The sequence below is a fragment of the Ranitomeya imitator genome, chromosome 1, assembly GCF_032444005.1.
Source record: "Ranitomeya imitator isolate aRanImi1 chromosome 1, aRanImi1.pri, whole genome shotgun sequence".
Lineage (NCBI taxonomy): Eukaryota > Metazoa > Chordata > Amphibia > Anura > Dendrobatidae > Ranitomeya > Ranitomeya imitator.
The window spans coordinates 305,606,792-305,620,981 of NC_091282.1; the positions used below are offsets into that span (position 1 = coordinate 305,606,792).

The window sequence follows — 14,190 nt, forward strand, 5'->3', positions numbered from 1 at the left end:
GCAGCCGTCACACACTGAAAGACGCTTTTTATTGCAAAAAATATTTTTTTGCAATACCACATTTTGAGAGCTATAATTTTTCCATATTTTGGTCCACAGTCATGTGAGGTCTTGTTTTTTGTGGGACGAGTTGACGTTTTTATTGAAAACATTTTCGGGCACGTGACATTTTTTGATCGCTTTTTATTCCGATTTTTGTGAGGAAGAATGACCAAAAACCAGCTATTCATGAATTTCTATTGGGGGAGGCGTTTATACCGTTCCGCGTTTGGTAAAATTGATAAATCAGTTTTATTCTTCGGGTCAGTACGATTACAGCGATACCTCATTTATATCATTTTTTTATGTTTTGGCGCTTTTATACGATAAAAACTATTTTACAGAAAAAATAATTATATTTGCATCGCTTTATTCTCAGGACTATAACTTTTTTATTTTTTTGCTGATGATGCTGTATGGCGGCTCGTTTTTTGTGGGACAAGATGACGTTTTCAGCGGTACCATGGTTATTTATATCTGTCTTTTTGATCGCGTGCTATTCCACTTTTTGTTCGGCGGTATGATAATAAAGCGTTGTTTTTTTGCCTCTTTTTTTTTTTTCCTTACGGTGTTTACTGAAGGGGTTAACTAGTGGGACAGTTTTATAGGTCGGGTCGTTACGGACGCGGCGATACTAAATATGTGCACTTTTATTGTTTTTTTTTTATTTAGATGAAGAAATGTATTTATGGGAATATTATATATATTTTTTTCATTATTTTGGAATATATATATATTTTTTTTTTTTTACACATTTAGAAATTTTTTTTTTTACTTTACTTTGTCCCAGGGGGGGACATCACAGATCGGTGATCTGACAGTTTGCACAGCACTCTGTCAGATCACTGATCTGACATGCAGCGCTGCAGCCTTCACAGTGCCTGCTCTGAGCAGGCTCTATGAAGCCACCTCCCTCCCTGCAGGACCCGGATCCGCGGCCATCTTGGATCCGGGGCTCGAGCAGGCAGGGAGGGAGGTAAGACCCCCGCAGCAACACGATCACATCGCGTTGCTGCGGGGGGCTCAGGGAAGCCCGCAGGGAGCCCCCTCCCTGCGCGATGCTTCCCTGCACCGCCGGCACATCGCGATCATGTTTGATCGTGGTGTGCCAGGGGTTAATGTGCCAGGGGCGGTCCGTGACCGCTCCTGGCACATAGTGCCGGATGTCAGCTGCGATAAGCAGCTGACACCCGGCCGCGATCGGCGGCGCTCCCCCCGTGAGCGCTGCCGATCGCTATGACGTACTATCCCGTCCAGGGTCAGATAAGCCCAGGGCACCTCGACGGGATAGTACGTCTAAGGTCACAGAGGGGTTAAAAAAAAAATGTTTCATATTTTCTACAGTGAAAAGGTATTTTTTTTAAACATTAAATGATTTAAAATGATTCAATAGTTGATTTTTTATGACATTCCCTTTAAAAAAGAAAAAAAAAAACCTAGTAGAGCAAAATGGTTATTATTTCCCTCCTTACTGTAACAGCGCATGCATCTCCGACAAAGGGTTAAGCAGATTGTTGGTTCAGTTCTTACACAGAAAAATCAGCAAAACACAGAAAAGTATAATATAAACTTTATTTTCTTTATAAACTGGTTGTAATTCCAGATTTCCAGATCAATAAAACAAAACCCCTCAAAAAAAAGAAAAAAAAAAAAAGAAAAAGAAAGGTGTGTTGGCAGTTGAACAATTTCTGCAGCATCTCCTGGTTCAGGAGCGCATGGGGAATACTCCAGAAGGACACTCACTCAAGGCATGAAAGCAAACCATACAGCAAGGCAGAGAAAAAAAAAATATACTGTTCATTAATGATGCAGAAAACTAAGCTATTAAAAATAGGTCATGTATAGTTAACTTTAGACACTTACCATGGCGGACTGATGCAAAAAACCAAGCCAATGGAAGAAACGATGTAAATTTAAGATATGCATCGTAGGGGTCTTAATAGTTCATTTTGCGGCTTCGTGTCACAGTAGTATGGCTGCAGATTTTATAACCCAAAATAAAATGGACTGAAATCACTACTGACCCAAGTGGATGACAAACGGAGCTCACTATCGGCTAGTAACCCATCATGACCAAGCTTCAAATCAGAGCTGAAGCCCGGACTCCAATTCATACAGCCAAATATGAAACTAAACCAAAATCCAAATTAAGGATTAGCTCATGTGTAGCTACGCTAAAGCCAATTGTGTAAATGGCAGAATAAGGCTGCAATGTATTTTGAATCTGCATACAAATCATAAAAAAACTGCAATAAAAAAAAAAAAAAAAGCTACCGTACATCCACAACCCTAAAGAAAAGGGAAATGGAAACAATCATTAAAAATTCTGAAGCCTGGAGACCGTACCGTTTTGTTACTTGACAGTTCTAAAGGTTTACACCTCAGATGAATGGGGGGTGGGGGGGGGGGGGGGGAGAAATCACAGGCTCCAATACCCTGCAGAAAACACCGGTCAGAAAAGAAGGTTTTACGTCTCCAACGTTATCTGAGCACACACACAGTACCATCATAAAATTCAAGTAAAAAAAAAAAACAAAAAAAAACATAGAACTTCACAAAGCATGAAATTATTATTGTACCTGAAATCAAAGGTTGCACCAATCAATCATTCAAACATGTTTCCTGTATTTCAGAATCCGGTGAGCTAGAAATGTCCTATACACGAATTTAAAGCAGAATTGCACAGCTGGTGTCCGGGATGTGGCCAACCACTGCCAGGTACCGCTAATATGCCATCCTCCATACAAAGGAGGCCACATGACAACAGGTAGTATACAATAATGTTAAATAGGATGGAAAAACTGAACTGACACCAAGTAAGTCTTCATTTCTGGTGCTAACAGAAGCTGGGGAACATGGTGAGAGCACACTAATTCGACTCGAGTAAGACATAAAAGACAGACGGGAGAAGAGAATCCTGGCTGGCATCAGCACCAGAGAAGAACTACACTGAAGTCAAGGTTCTTTGATGAGCTGCGATCAAGCATCTATTGCCTTTATGACTTACTGGATGATATGCCATCTTCTCAAAACTGAAAATGCAAACACAAAGTACCATCTCAAATCACAGAATCTTAAACATATTCGCACATTTGGGTAACATATCTGATTTTCCTATGACCGAAAAGGCAAAAAGAAGAAAAAAAAAAAAAAAGGCACCAAAAAAGCAAGAGGGAAAAATGAACACCAAACACCCATAACCATGAAAGTAAAGTGACGCTTTTCCACTTGAAGCCGTTTCAAAGGTGGCCTTACACCTTATAACTATCCAACAACTACTCGTCGACTCCCCAACATAGCCAAGTATGCATTATCAATGGGGAGAGAGCACTAAGCCGCTACCAATCTACTTTGACAGCAACTTCTTTTCAGTGAATAAAGGATTGAGCATTTTGATATCAAAACGACAGATCTTTTTTACCCCTTGACATGAAGGGAAAGTAAGGACGCCCCTGGACACATTAGTCAGCCATTCTTGCAGCATTCAGTTTGCCAGATGCTCATTACCATTGAAGCCATCTGGTGAAGAAGAGCTTCTGCAGTATCTGGCTTTATTCATACAGAAGCACGAGTATTTTATGCTAAAAACCACAAACCGAATCGCGACAGTAAAACCATTACCCTGCTTTCCGCTGACCGGTCTCAATTCTGTTTCATGCATGAAATATTCAATGGTGTGAATGAAGCTTTATTCCTTTAATTAAGGGGAGAGCCACTAGTGGCACTGCTGTCAGCTAGCCAATAAAAAGAAAAAAAAAAAAAAAAAAAAAAAAAGAAGAGGATGACGATGGCCATAATTAACTGCTTTTGGAGAAAGTATCTAAATATTTTGCACACCAAGGAGTTACAACCTCCTAAAATTGGCAGGTCTTTGGGGCTAAAGGCAATTATTAGTGAGTCACTTCATGGTGTAAACAATCACGAGAAAATAAACCATACACTAAAACAATATGCTTGCAAATCAAATATTCCCCATTGTGTGCATAGCAGACAGACATAGCTCATAGTCACCGCCACAGAGTACTCGGATGAAGCCAAAGTGAACGTTAGATCTCCTGCTGCCACACACAGCACACGCACAGAGATTTGGCAGGAGTTGCAGAATTTTGAGAGCTGGAACCCATTTTCTTGTCGGACATAAAAACATTTAGAGTATGCAGAAATGGTACCCTGGAAAACTCCATGCAAAACTCTAGGCTGTGTCCATGGTTCCATAGCTCATCCAGGTGGGAAATCGTCATTTAGCAGCACTTTCATTCTACTCCAGTTCTCCTTAATGCATGTAATAGATGTCTAAAACCATTTAGGAGCAAAAAGCGTTATAGTTCGGATATCTTATTGGCTGCGGCTCCGTATCCATTTACCATGTAAACATGAAAATGTCAGGCAATGATCTGCTGCTTGTACAGGGCCACTTGTCTCCGTCATAGGAGACTTTCTGCTTCATTGTCAAAAGATTTTGAAAAATTACCAGAAAAAAAAAAAAAAAAAAGGAAAACCAAAACAAAAGCAAAACAGGAAAAAGTAAAACAAAAAGAAAAATGATGGGCATGCGGCCTTCTATAGCCGGCATAAGCAGAAGAGTGTGGGGATAAACACTCCAAAGGCCACCAGTATTGGAAACATGAGGCTGCTGTTGTCTGAGGCATAAGGGTTAGGAGTGCGAGGACCAGACTGCACACTTTTCTTGGTGTTCTTCCTTGCACTAGGACTTTCCTCCTCTTCATCTTCCTCTTCCTCTTCTTTTTTCTCTAGACCAGGATGAGGCTCCAGCTTTGGAACGTCTAAGAACATTAAATAAAATAAAAAGATACATTCATTTATATGATCAAAGAGGAGGTCAATGTTCACTTTTGTCATTTTTTGTTCCCTTTATTCAAAAACAAAGTGATAAAATCCAATCCTGAGAGAAGATTTTGCCCTCTTGTTTCTGTTGGCCGCCTAACACCCATGTTATCCGATATATTAAATTAGCCAAAATGTAACCCCAATAAAGAAACAGTTTTAGATGTGTAACCGGGTTACACTGGAATACTCAGGGGAGCAGCAGGAATAAAAGACCAAAGATTGACATGCCATTTTTTTTTTTGACTTGGTGACAGGTGCTCTTTAAATATAGAAGACATAATAAATCTTGGGAATATACAGTTTCCTAATTAATCAACCAACGACAAGCTCGAGTACCTAAATAGAAACATGTGGCAATGTATACATAAGTGAAAATCGTTACACCAAGGATATATTACATTAGCAAATCTCAAATCCTACAATAGGACTGGATCTGGAGTCTGCATAGTAGCCATCCCCTAAACAGAGGATTGGATCATACCGCTTAGCGCTGTGGTTTGGCTGATGAATGCAGACCTGCAGCATGTCTGACTAAGTACTCTCCGTAAAACACAACTCATTTCTAAGAGAGTGGGACAGACATGGAGCTTAGAAGCCTCTTTGCCATTTCTTTTCTCCATGAACAGTGATGTCTCATCAGGGTCATGCATATTAAACTAATGGTGTGTGACCGTAATGGCGCTGGTATACAGATTCCAACAGGTGGTCCACTACGGATACAGTGTGCGGTGAATTCTCTTCATTTGGACTCAGGGCCCATTCCACCAGAACCTCGCATTTGGACAGAGTACAGGCCAATTTGATGTATCTAGCCTTGGATGGAAATTGTTAAAGTGCGTGCCAATCCCTTTTCTGAGTAAACTACAGCGTCTGACAACCCCAGGGTATTTTGTTGTAAGTCCATGCATCCAGATAAACAGAAAAGCAATGATTCATCAGGACCGGCGTGAACCAAAGTGTTCTTTTTGAGGGTCTGTGTTGGAATAAGAAGCTCCTGATTCATTATGAGGTCCTCTTACAAGGACTGTCAGCACAGAATGACTGTTCAAACCAAGCACAGGCTCAGCGCTTCATTCTGTGCTGGCAAAGTCCCTTTTATGAATCCAGTGCATCTAAAAAGTGATGTGCGCCTCCGTGCTCTTCACCACCATCTTACGCCAATCAGTGACTGGAGGAAGATTGCTGGTGCTAGGAACGTAACAACTCATCATGATTGATACTAGCTGTGGCATCGTACCCACGTCCTGCCCATTTTGGCTAGACTGGAGTGAAAAAGCCAAAAGTTGGAACATTTTTGTGCAACTCCGCATGGTGCAAAATGTTTGCAGACTTTTGAAAGTGACTCACTACAGAACTCTGGAATCATCGCTTTGATGAATCCGGCCTTCGAGCTGAAAGCAGAATTGGCACAGTGCCAGGCCGTGCCATTTTTCTTATCACTCTGTTATATTTCTTGTAAAAGGATTATGTTGAAACCCCAATTACTGTCCTGCAATGTGAGAACAGCGACGGCCAAGACTACAGCAACCCGACAACTGATAACATAGAACACTAAGTCCTGTGCAATTCTGTGAAATCGCAAAAAATGTCCAATCATGTAAATGATAGAAAGGCGTACAAGTCGTGACTCACCGTCTACTGTTCCTTTCATAAGGTATAGAGCGCACACTTTGGGATTGTCGTAATATCCCTAAGAAAAAAGAAAAAAAAAAAAAAAAAGGTTAAGAGTTCTGTAATCATAAAGACGACTATTTTCCTGATGATAGGTACCCAAATAAAATGAGACTTATTTGAAAAAAATATATTTATTTGAGATAACATCTTGAAAACATTAATCCCCTTCCAAATTCTGTCCATTCAATAATATGCACTTGTCCCAACGGTTGTTCCTCTGTGCTCTATATTCTTCTGAGTACTCTTAAGCGCCTCCAGCTATTTTTTATTAACCTCTTCTACGTCCTGAAAACACTTTCCCTTTAGGTTTTTCATCATTCTGGGCAATAAGAAGAAACTGCAGGGGGATAAGTCGGGTGAGTACGGAGGGGCGAGATACCACTGTCATGCCTTTTTGTGCCAAAAACTGATTAACAATGCTGTGTGGGCAGGTGCGTTGTCATGATGAAGCAGCCAGTCCCCTGATCGTCACAATTCAGGTCATTTTTTGGAGACCCCTCGTATATAGAATTTATAGCCATGAACCACCGCGCATATCATCTAATGGACAGTATTGTGAAGGGGATTAAGGTTTTCAAGATCTTATCTTGAATAAAAAAAAAAAAATTAAATAAGATTCTCATTGTTATTGGGTCCCCCCTTATATATATATATATATAGTATTTACAGCCATGAAACCACCCGGCAATAAAATATCTGAGCAGAATGGCCACGAAAGTCATAAACGTCTACAACACCATCTAATCATGCAATAAGCTGCATAACGGAAGCATATCAATCGCTAGGAATGGTTCATGCTGCCAAAATAAAAAATACAAGAGTGCAGTGGATCCCTAGAATTAGGTACGTTACCTTCACAAACTCCACACTGAGCTTCCCTGTAAATGTGGACACTTCCCCTTGGACAGTAAGTTTTCCCTTCTTGATAATGACGGGAACGATCTCATCGTGTGCGGTGCTGTGTCCTACACGGTCAAATATGTCTAGATCTTTCACTACATTATGTCCATTGACACGTACATCAAACACCTGAGGAAAGCACAGAGCAGAAACATGAGCCGTCGGTGTCACTCGCCTGCACAGGTGACATGCCATCTGCTGACTCGGATGGGACGCGAGCCGTCCCCGCTCACATGGGAGGAGACTGCGGGGAACACGACACCCTTACCTTCTGCTGTGACTGTGCAAAGTACACCTCCGCAAACTTCAGCACTAGGACGTAGTCTCCCTCTTCTCGGATCGGAATCTCATAGCCAAAGCTATCTTCATTGTATCTCTCGGTCTGGTACAGGATCTGGTCCTCGGGGACGGAGCGGAGAATCGGCAGCTTCAATCCATAGTCAGACGCTGATTTTAGAAAGAGGGAATAAAAAAAGGCATGTGGGAATTCAGTGATGGCCAGAAGAGTTGTCATAGGCAGAGTCAGGATTATTAAAGTCATGTAGCAGTTACTGAACACTGCCATAGAGATCACAATGTCCTGTCAGCTCAGCAGATGACATGCAGATACACAGAGGGGAAGCCGGCTATGCCAGACCACCACAGGCGCTCAGTGTCTGGGAACCACACAGCGTTCATACACAGGCAGGTGGCATCACTGGCAGGAGCACTAGGTTACAGGGCCCACTAGAGGGGCACATAATGTGTGCAGGCCACGTCTCTGCAGCCAGGGTGGGCACAGCGCCTGAAGATCACACACGGGCAGGTGGCATCACTGCCAGGAGCGCCAGGTTACAGAGCCCACTAGAGGGGCACAATGTGCGGACCACGTCTCTGCAGCCAGGGTGGGCACAGCACCTGAAGATCACACAGGCAGGTGGCATCACTGCCAGGAGCGCCAGGTTACAGAGCCCACTAGAGGGGCACAATGTGCGGACCACGTCTCTGCAGCCAGGGTGGGCACAGCACCTGAAGATCACACAGGCAGGTGGCATCACTGCCAGGAGCACTAGGTTACAGGGCCCACTAGAGGGGCACATAATGTGTGCGGACCACGTCTCTGCAGCCAAGGTGGGCACAGCACCCGAAGATCACACAGGCAGGTGGCATCACTGCCAGGAGCACCAGGTTGCAGGGCCCACTAGAGGGGCACAATGTGCGGACCACGTCTCTGCAGCCAGGGTGAGCACAGCACCTGAAGATCACACAGGCAGGTGGCATCACTGGCAGGAGCACTAGGTTACAGGGCCCACTAGAGGGGCACATAATGTGTGCGGACCACGTCTCTGCAGCCAGGGTGGGCACAGCGCCTGAAGATCACACACGGCAGGTGGCATCACTGCCAGGAGCCAGGTTACAGAGCCCACTAGAGGGGCACATAATGTGTGCGGACCACATCTCTGTAGCCAGGGTGGGCACAGCACCTGAAGATCACACAGGCAGGTGGCATCACTGGCAGGAGCGCCAGGTTACAGAGCCCACTAGAGGGGCACAATGTGCGGACCACGTCTCTGCAGCCAAGGTGGGCACAGCACCTGAAGATCACACAGGCAGGTGGCATCACTGCCAGGAGCACCAGGTTGCAGGGCCCACTAGAGGGGCACAATGTGCAGACCACGTCTCTGCAGCCAGGGTGAGCACAGCAACTGAAGATCACACAGGCAGGTGGCATCACTGGCAGGAGCGCCAGGTTACAGGGCCCACTAGAGGGGCACATAATGTGCAGACCACGTCTCTGCAGCCAGGGTGGGCACAGCGCCTGAAGATCACACACGGCAGGTGGCATCACTGGCAGGAGCGCCAGGTTACAGAGCCCACTAGAGGGGCACAATGTGCAGACCACGTCTCTGTAGCCAGGGTGGGCACAGTGCCTGAAGATCACACGGCAGGTGGCATCACTGGCAGGAGCCAGGTTACAGAGCCCACTAGAGGGGCACATAATGTGTGCGGACCACGTCTCTGCAGCCAAGGTGGGCACAGCACCTGAAGATCACACAGGCAGGTGGCATCACTGGCAGGAGCGCCAGGTTACAGAGCCCACTAGAGGGGCACAATGTGCGGACCACGTCTCTGCAGCCAGGGTGGGCACAGCGCCTGAAGATCACACACGGCAGGTGGCATCACTGCCAGGAGCGCCAGGTTACAGAGCCCACTAGAGGGGCACAATGTGCGGACCACGTCTCTGTAGCCAGGGTGGGCACAGCACCTGAAGATCACACAGGCAGGTGGCATCACTGGCAGGAGCGCCAGGTTACAGAGCCCACTAGAGGGGCACAATGTGCGGACCACGTCTCTGCAGCCAGGGTGGGCACAGCTGGTACCTCCATGTCTCCAGGCTCTGTCACTGTCACCTGCCGTAGCCCGTGCACTCACCTCTGCCCACTCTGCCCTCCAGCGGGTCCTTCCGGTAGTGGATGCCGTGCACGTCCACATGGGCCTCGCCCCCAGCATTGACAGCCCAAATCACCTTGTCAGCCAGGCCGGCCTCCGCTCCCGCCAGCAGGGCGAGTGTAGCGAGCAGCAGAGCGGCCACTGGGCCCCGGACTGTTACACCAGGCATGTCCGTGTCGGCAGAGGCCAGCGGCCGGCAGTGGAGCGCGCAGGGACCCGAGATCCGGCCGGGCTCTGTCCTGATGGCAGCGCTTCCCCTTACCGAGCCCCCGCGGCCGCCCCGCACTTCGCCGCTGCTGGCAGCCCGCACATTTCATTCACTCTCACCAAAGGGTCACCCGAACATGCTCAGCTCTTTCCTGAGCCAATCCCGGGGGCTTCCTCCTGGCACCGGCCGGGAGAAGCATGCGATTGGTGGAGAAAAGGAGTAGCGGTACGTGCTGGAAGTGATAAATAGAGGGAAGAGCCAATCTCCAGTGAACACTGGGCACTGGGGCGGGGCCTCGGGGACGGGGTTTGTCTGACGCGTAGAAACCGGTTGGTCCGGTTCTATGAGGCGGAAGTGAGTCAGGCTTCCGGGTGCAGGCGCCGTGACAAGAGGCGCAGGTGCCGGCTAGGGGACCGATTTAAAGGGATGTTACATCTTGGGATTTTACTGATTGTGAGACAGCGAAATGTGATGGTAATACCAAGTCTTGGTATCGCAATCCCGCCAGCCAATCAGTGAGCTCCAGCGCTACCACCCGCCAGGCATGCTGGGACGAGCTCGCCGGACGGGATGCTAGCTGTCAGCGAGCTGGTCTCTATGGTAACGGCTGTCAGCGTGTAAACACACGTGTCACTCACCTGGCGGCGCCCCGTGTGGTGGTCAGAGGGTAGTGGCCAATAATAAATAATAGTAAAGCGCCACCTGCCTCACAGCCCGCCGGCGTCAGCTCAGGGTCACCAGCTATGTGAGGTGAGAAGCTCTGCACGGAGGAGGCAGACAAGCGTCGTGTTTGGTTGTTTTCTCTCCTCCAGCTGGTATGTGTTGGAGTCTGGAGAACCTACAGAGCATCATCATTGCCATTAAAGGGAACCCGTCAGCAGGATTGTGCTCAGTAACCTACAGTGTCAGGTCAGCGTCGTTATACTGATTACAATGATACCTGGTGATGAAATCCGTCTTGTGGTTGTTGTTTATCTGTATTTTCAGTTTTGAGTTAAGGATATGCCCGTGCTTCGGGGGCGGCCTGTGGGGGTCTTCATGTGGTGCTCTGATTAGGTATTCATCTGTATGGCTTCTGACTGGTCACTGACCTGCCCCCTAGCCTAGTTTACATAACGAATATTATATGTACATACTGGAGAGAAAAAAACCTTGGGCAGGCAGATGGCAGCCGTGGCTCCAGTGCTGCAGCATAATCATGTGTACTGTGTTCATAATAAATGTGGTTCAGGTTATCTTGATATATAAAATAATCCATTTGAAATGGCGCCCCCCGCACCTGCACAGTAGCAGGTATCGGTGTATATAGAGGTGATCTGATAGCTGCTATTGCGCAGGTGGCGCCATCGTGCTAGAGAAGGAAAAAACATTTCCTCCAAGATCATTATGTAAACTAGGGGGCAGGTGAGTGACCCGTCAGCAGTCTGTATTATGAATATGTAATCAGACCACCACATGGAGACCCCCCCCCCCCCCCACAGGCTTCCCTGAAACACGAGAATATCATTAATTCAAAACTGAAAATAAGGATTACACAACAACCTCAAGACTGATTTAATCACCCAGGTATCATATTAATCAGTATAACGGCGCCAACCTGACACTGTGTGTAGGTTACTGAGCACAATCCTGCTGACAGGTTCCCTTTAAACACCACACACCAAATAGAATCTGACTGAGATAAATTTTTAGCTGATCCACTGGCCTCTTGTTGGGATGTAATCAGAAGCAAGTAATCAGTCAGATTTCAATGATGTTTTGAGAACAGATACAAATGGTAAGGCCGGCGTCACACTAGGCGTAAGTAAATACAGTCCGTTTTTTTACGCACAAATTTATCCGTGTGTCATCCGTATGACTTCCGTACGGCAATTTTTTTCTCGCAGGCTTGCAAAATGGACATATCATGGATGCATTGGCTCAAATATTGTTAAAAACATATATACAGTCTATATATATATATATATATATATAATCTCAGTGAGGCATATATATATATTTATATTTAATTCAGCACTAGATAGCAGAAAAGCCGGTAATTCAATTGCCGGCTTTTCCTATCTCCTTCACAAACTCAACAGGATATGAGACATGGTTTACATACAGTAAACCATCTCATATCCCTTCTTTTATTACATATTCCTCTTTAGTAATGTAAGAAGTGTCTGTGTCAAATTTGGGGTCTCTTGCTATTAAATTAAAGGGTTAAATCCCGGAAAAAATTGACGTGGGCTCCCGCGCAATTTTCTCCGCCAGAGTGGGAAAGCCAGTGACTGAGGGCAGATATTAATAGCCTAGAGAGGGACCATGGTTATAGGACCCTCCCCCCTGGCTAAAAACATCTGCCCCCAGCCACCCCAGAAAAGGCACATCTGGAAGATGTGCTGTTGTGAATTCTGTGGCTGAGTTCACTTCTGTGGTCACAAGTGGTATTGCAGTCTCTGGGCTTCCTCCCTCAGGTGTTTTGGTGAGCTCGTTGGCTGCCTTGCTATTTAGCTCCACCTGAGTCTGTCTTCCTTGCTCCTTGTCAATGTTCCAGTGTTGGATCTGAGCTACTGCATCTTTCCTTGGGCCTGCTGCTCTGCTAGATAAGTGCTTCTAGTTTGTTTTCTGTTTTTTCTGTCCAGCTTGCTATTAACTTTTGCTGGAAGCTCTGAGAAGCAAAGGGGTACACCGCCGTGCTGTTAGTTCGGCACGGTGGGTCTTTTTGCCCCTTTGCGTGGTTTTCGTTTTAGGGTTTTTTGTAGACTGCATAGTTCTCTTTGCTATCCTCGCTCTGTCTAGAATATCGGGCCTCACTTTGCTGAATCTATTTCATTTCTACGTTTGTCTTTTCATCTTGCTAACAGTCATTATATGTGGGGGGCTGCCTATTCCTTTGGGGTATTTCTCTGAGGTAAGTCAGGCTTGTATTTCTATCTTCAGGCTAGTCAGCTCCTCAGGCAGTGCCGAGTTGCATAGGTAGTTGATAGGCGCAATCCACTGCTGCTTATAGTTGTGTGAGGATAGATCAGGTACTGCAGTCTACAGAGATTCCACGTCTCAGAGCTCGTCCTATTGTTTTTGGTTATTGCCAGATCTCTGTATGTGCGCTGATTACTGCACGCTGTGTTGCCTGATTGCCAGCCATAACAGTACAAGGAGCCCTTCAATGATTTCCAATAGAGGGAAAAAAGAAATCCTGACATCATTTTTTTTTCTTAGCTCTGTCTTCAGTCTTTTTTTTCCCCTAGACATTAGAGTGCTTCAGGACACAGCTGTGGACATGGATATTCAGGCTCTGTGCTCCTCAATGGATAATCTCGTTGTAAATGTACAAAAGATTCAAGATACTATTGATCAGAAATCGATGCTAGAACCAAGAATTCCGATTCCTGATTTGTTTTTTGGTGACAGAACTAAGTTCCTGAGCTTCAGAAATAATTGTAAGCTATTTTTGGCCTTGAAACCTCATTCTTCTGGTAATCCTATTCAACAGGTTTTGATTATTATTTCTTTTTTGCGCGGCGACCCACAGGACTGGGCGTTTTCTCTTGCGCCAGGAGACCCTGCATTGAGTAGTGTCGATGCGTTTTTCCTGGCGCTCGGATTGCTTTACGATGAGCCTAATTCAGTGGATCAAGCTGAGAAAAATCTGCTGGCTTTATGCCAGGGTCAGGATGATGTAGAAGTATATTGTCAGAAATTTAGGAAATGGTCAGTACTCACTCTGTGGAATGAATCTGCACTAGCGGCTTTGTTCAGAAAGGGTCTCTCTGAAGCTCTTAAGGATGTAATGGTGGGATTTCCTATGCCTGCTGGTTTGAATGAGTCTATGTCCTTGGCCATTCAGATCGGTCGTCGCTTGCGCGAGCGTAAATCTGTGCACCATCTGGCGGTATTGTCTGAGAGTAAGCCTGAGCCTATGCAGTGCGACAGGACTATGACTAAAGTAGAACGGCACGAACACAGACGTCTGAACAGACTGTGTTTCTATTGTGGTGATTCTACTCATGCTATTTCTAATTGTCCTAAACGCACTAGGCGGTTCGATAGCTCTGCCGTTATTGGTACTGTACAGTCCAAATTCCTTTTGTCCATTACCTTAATGT

The 14,190-nt window shown here is 45.8% G+C and overlaps 1 protein-coding gene across 1 annotated transcript; it reads right to left on the bottom strand.

The window, feature by feature from the left end:
* Positions 1 to 1,593: 1,593 nt before the first annotated feature.
* Positions 1,594 to 10,237, bottom strand: MLEC (malectin). Its single transcript, XM_069758000.1, has 5 exons — positions 9,874 to 10,237; positions 7,730 to 7,908; positions 7,414 to 7,590; positions 6,520 to 6,577; positions 1,594 to 4,823 (listed from the first exon to the last, which is right to left on the bottom strand). Exons 1-5 carry the CDS (start codon positions 10,058 to 10,060, stop codon positions 4,600 to 4,602), a joined length of 825 nt encoding a protein of 274 aa, XP_069614101.1. The 5' UTR covers positions 10,061 to 10,237; the 3' UTR covers positions 1,594 to 4,599.
* Between the last annotated feature and the right edge of the window lie 3,953 nt (positions 10,238 to 14,190).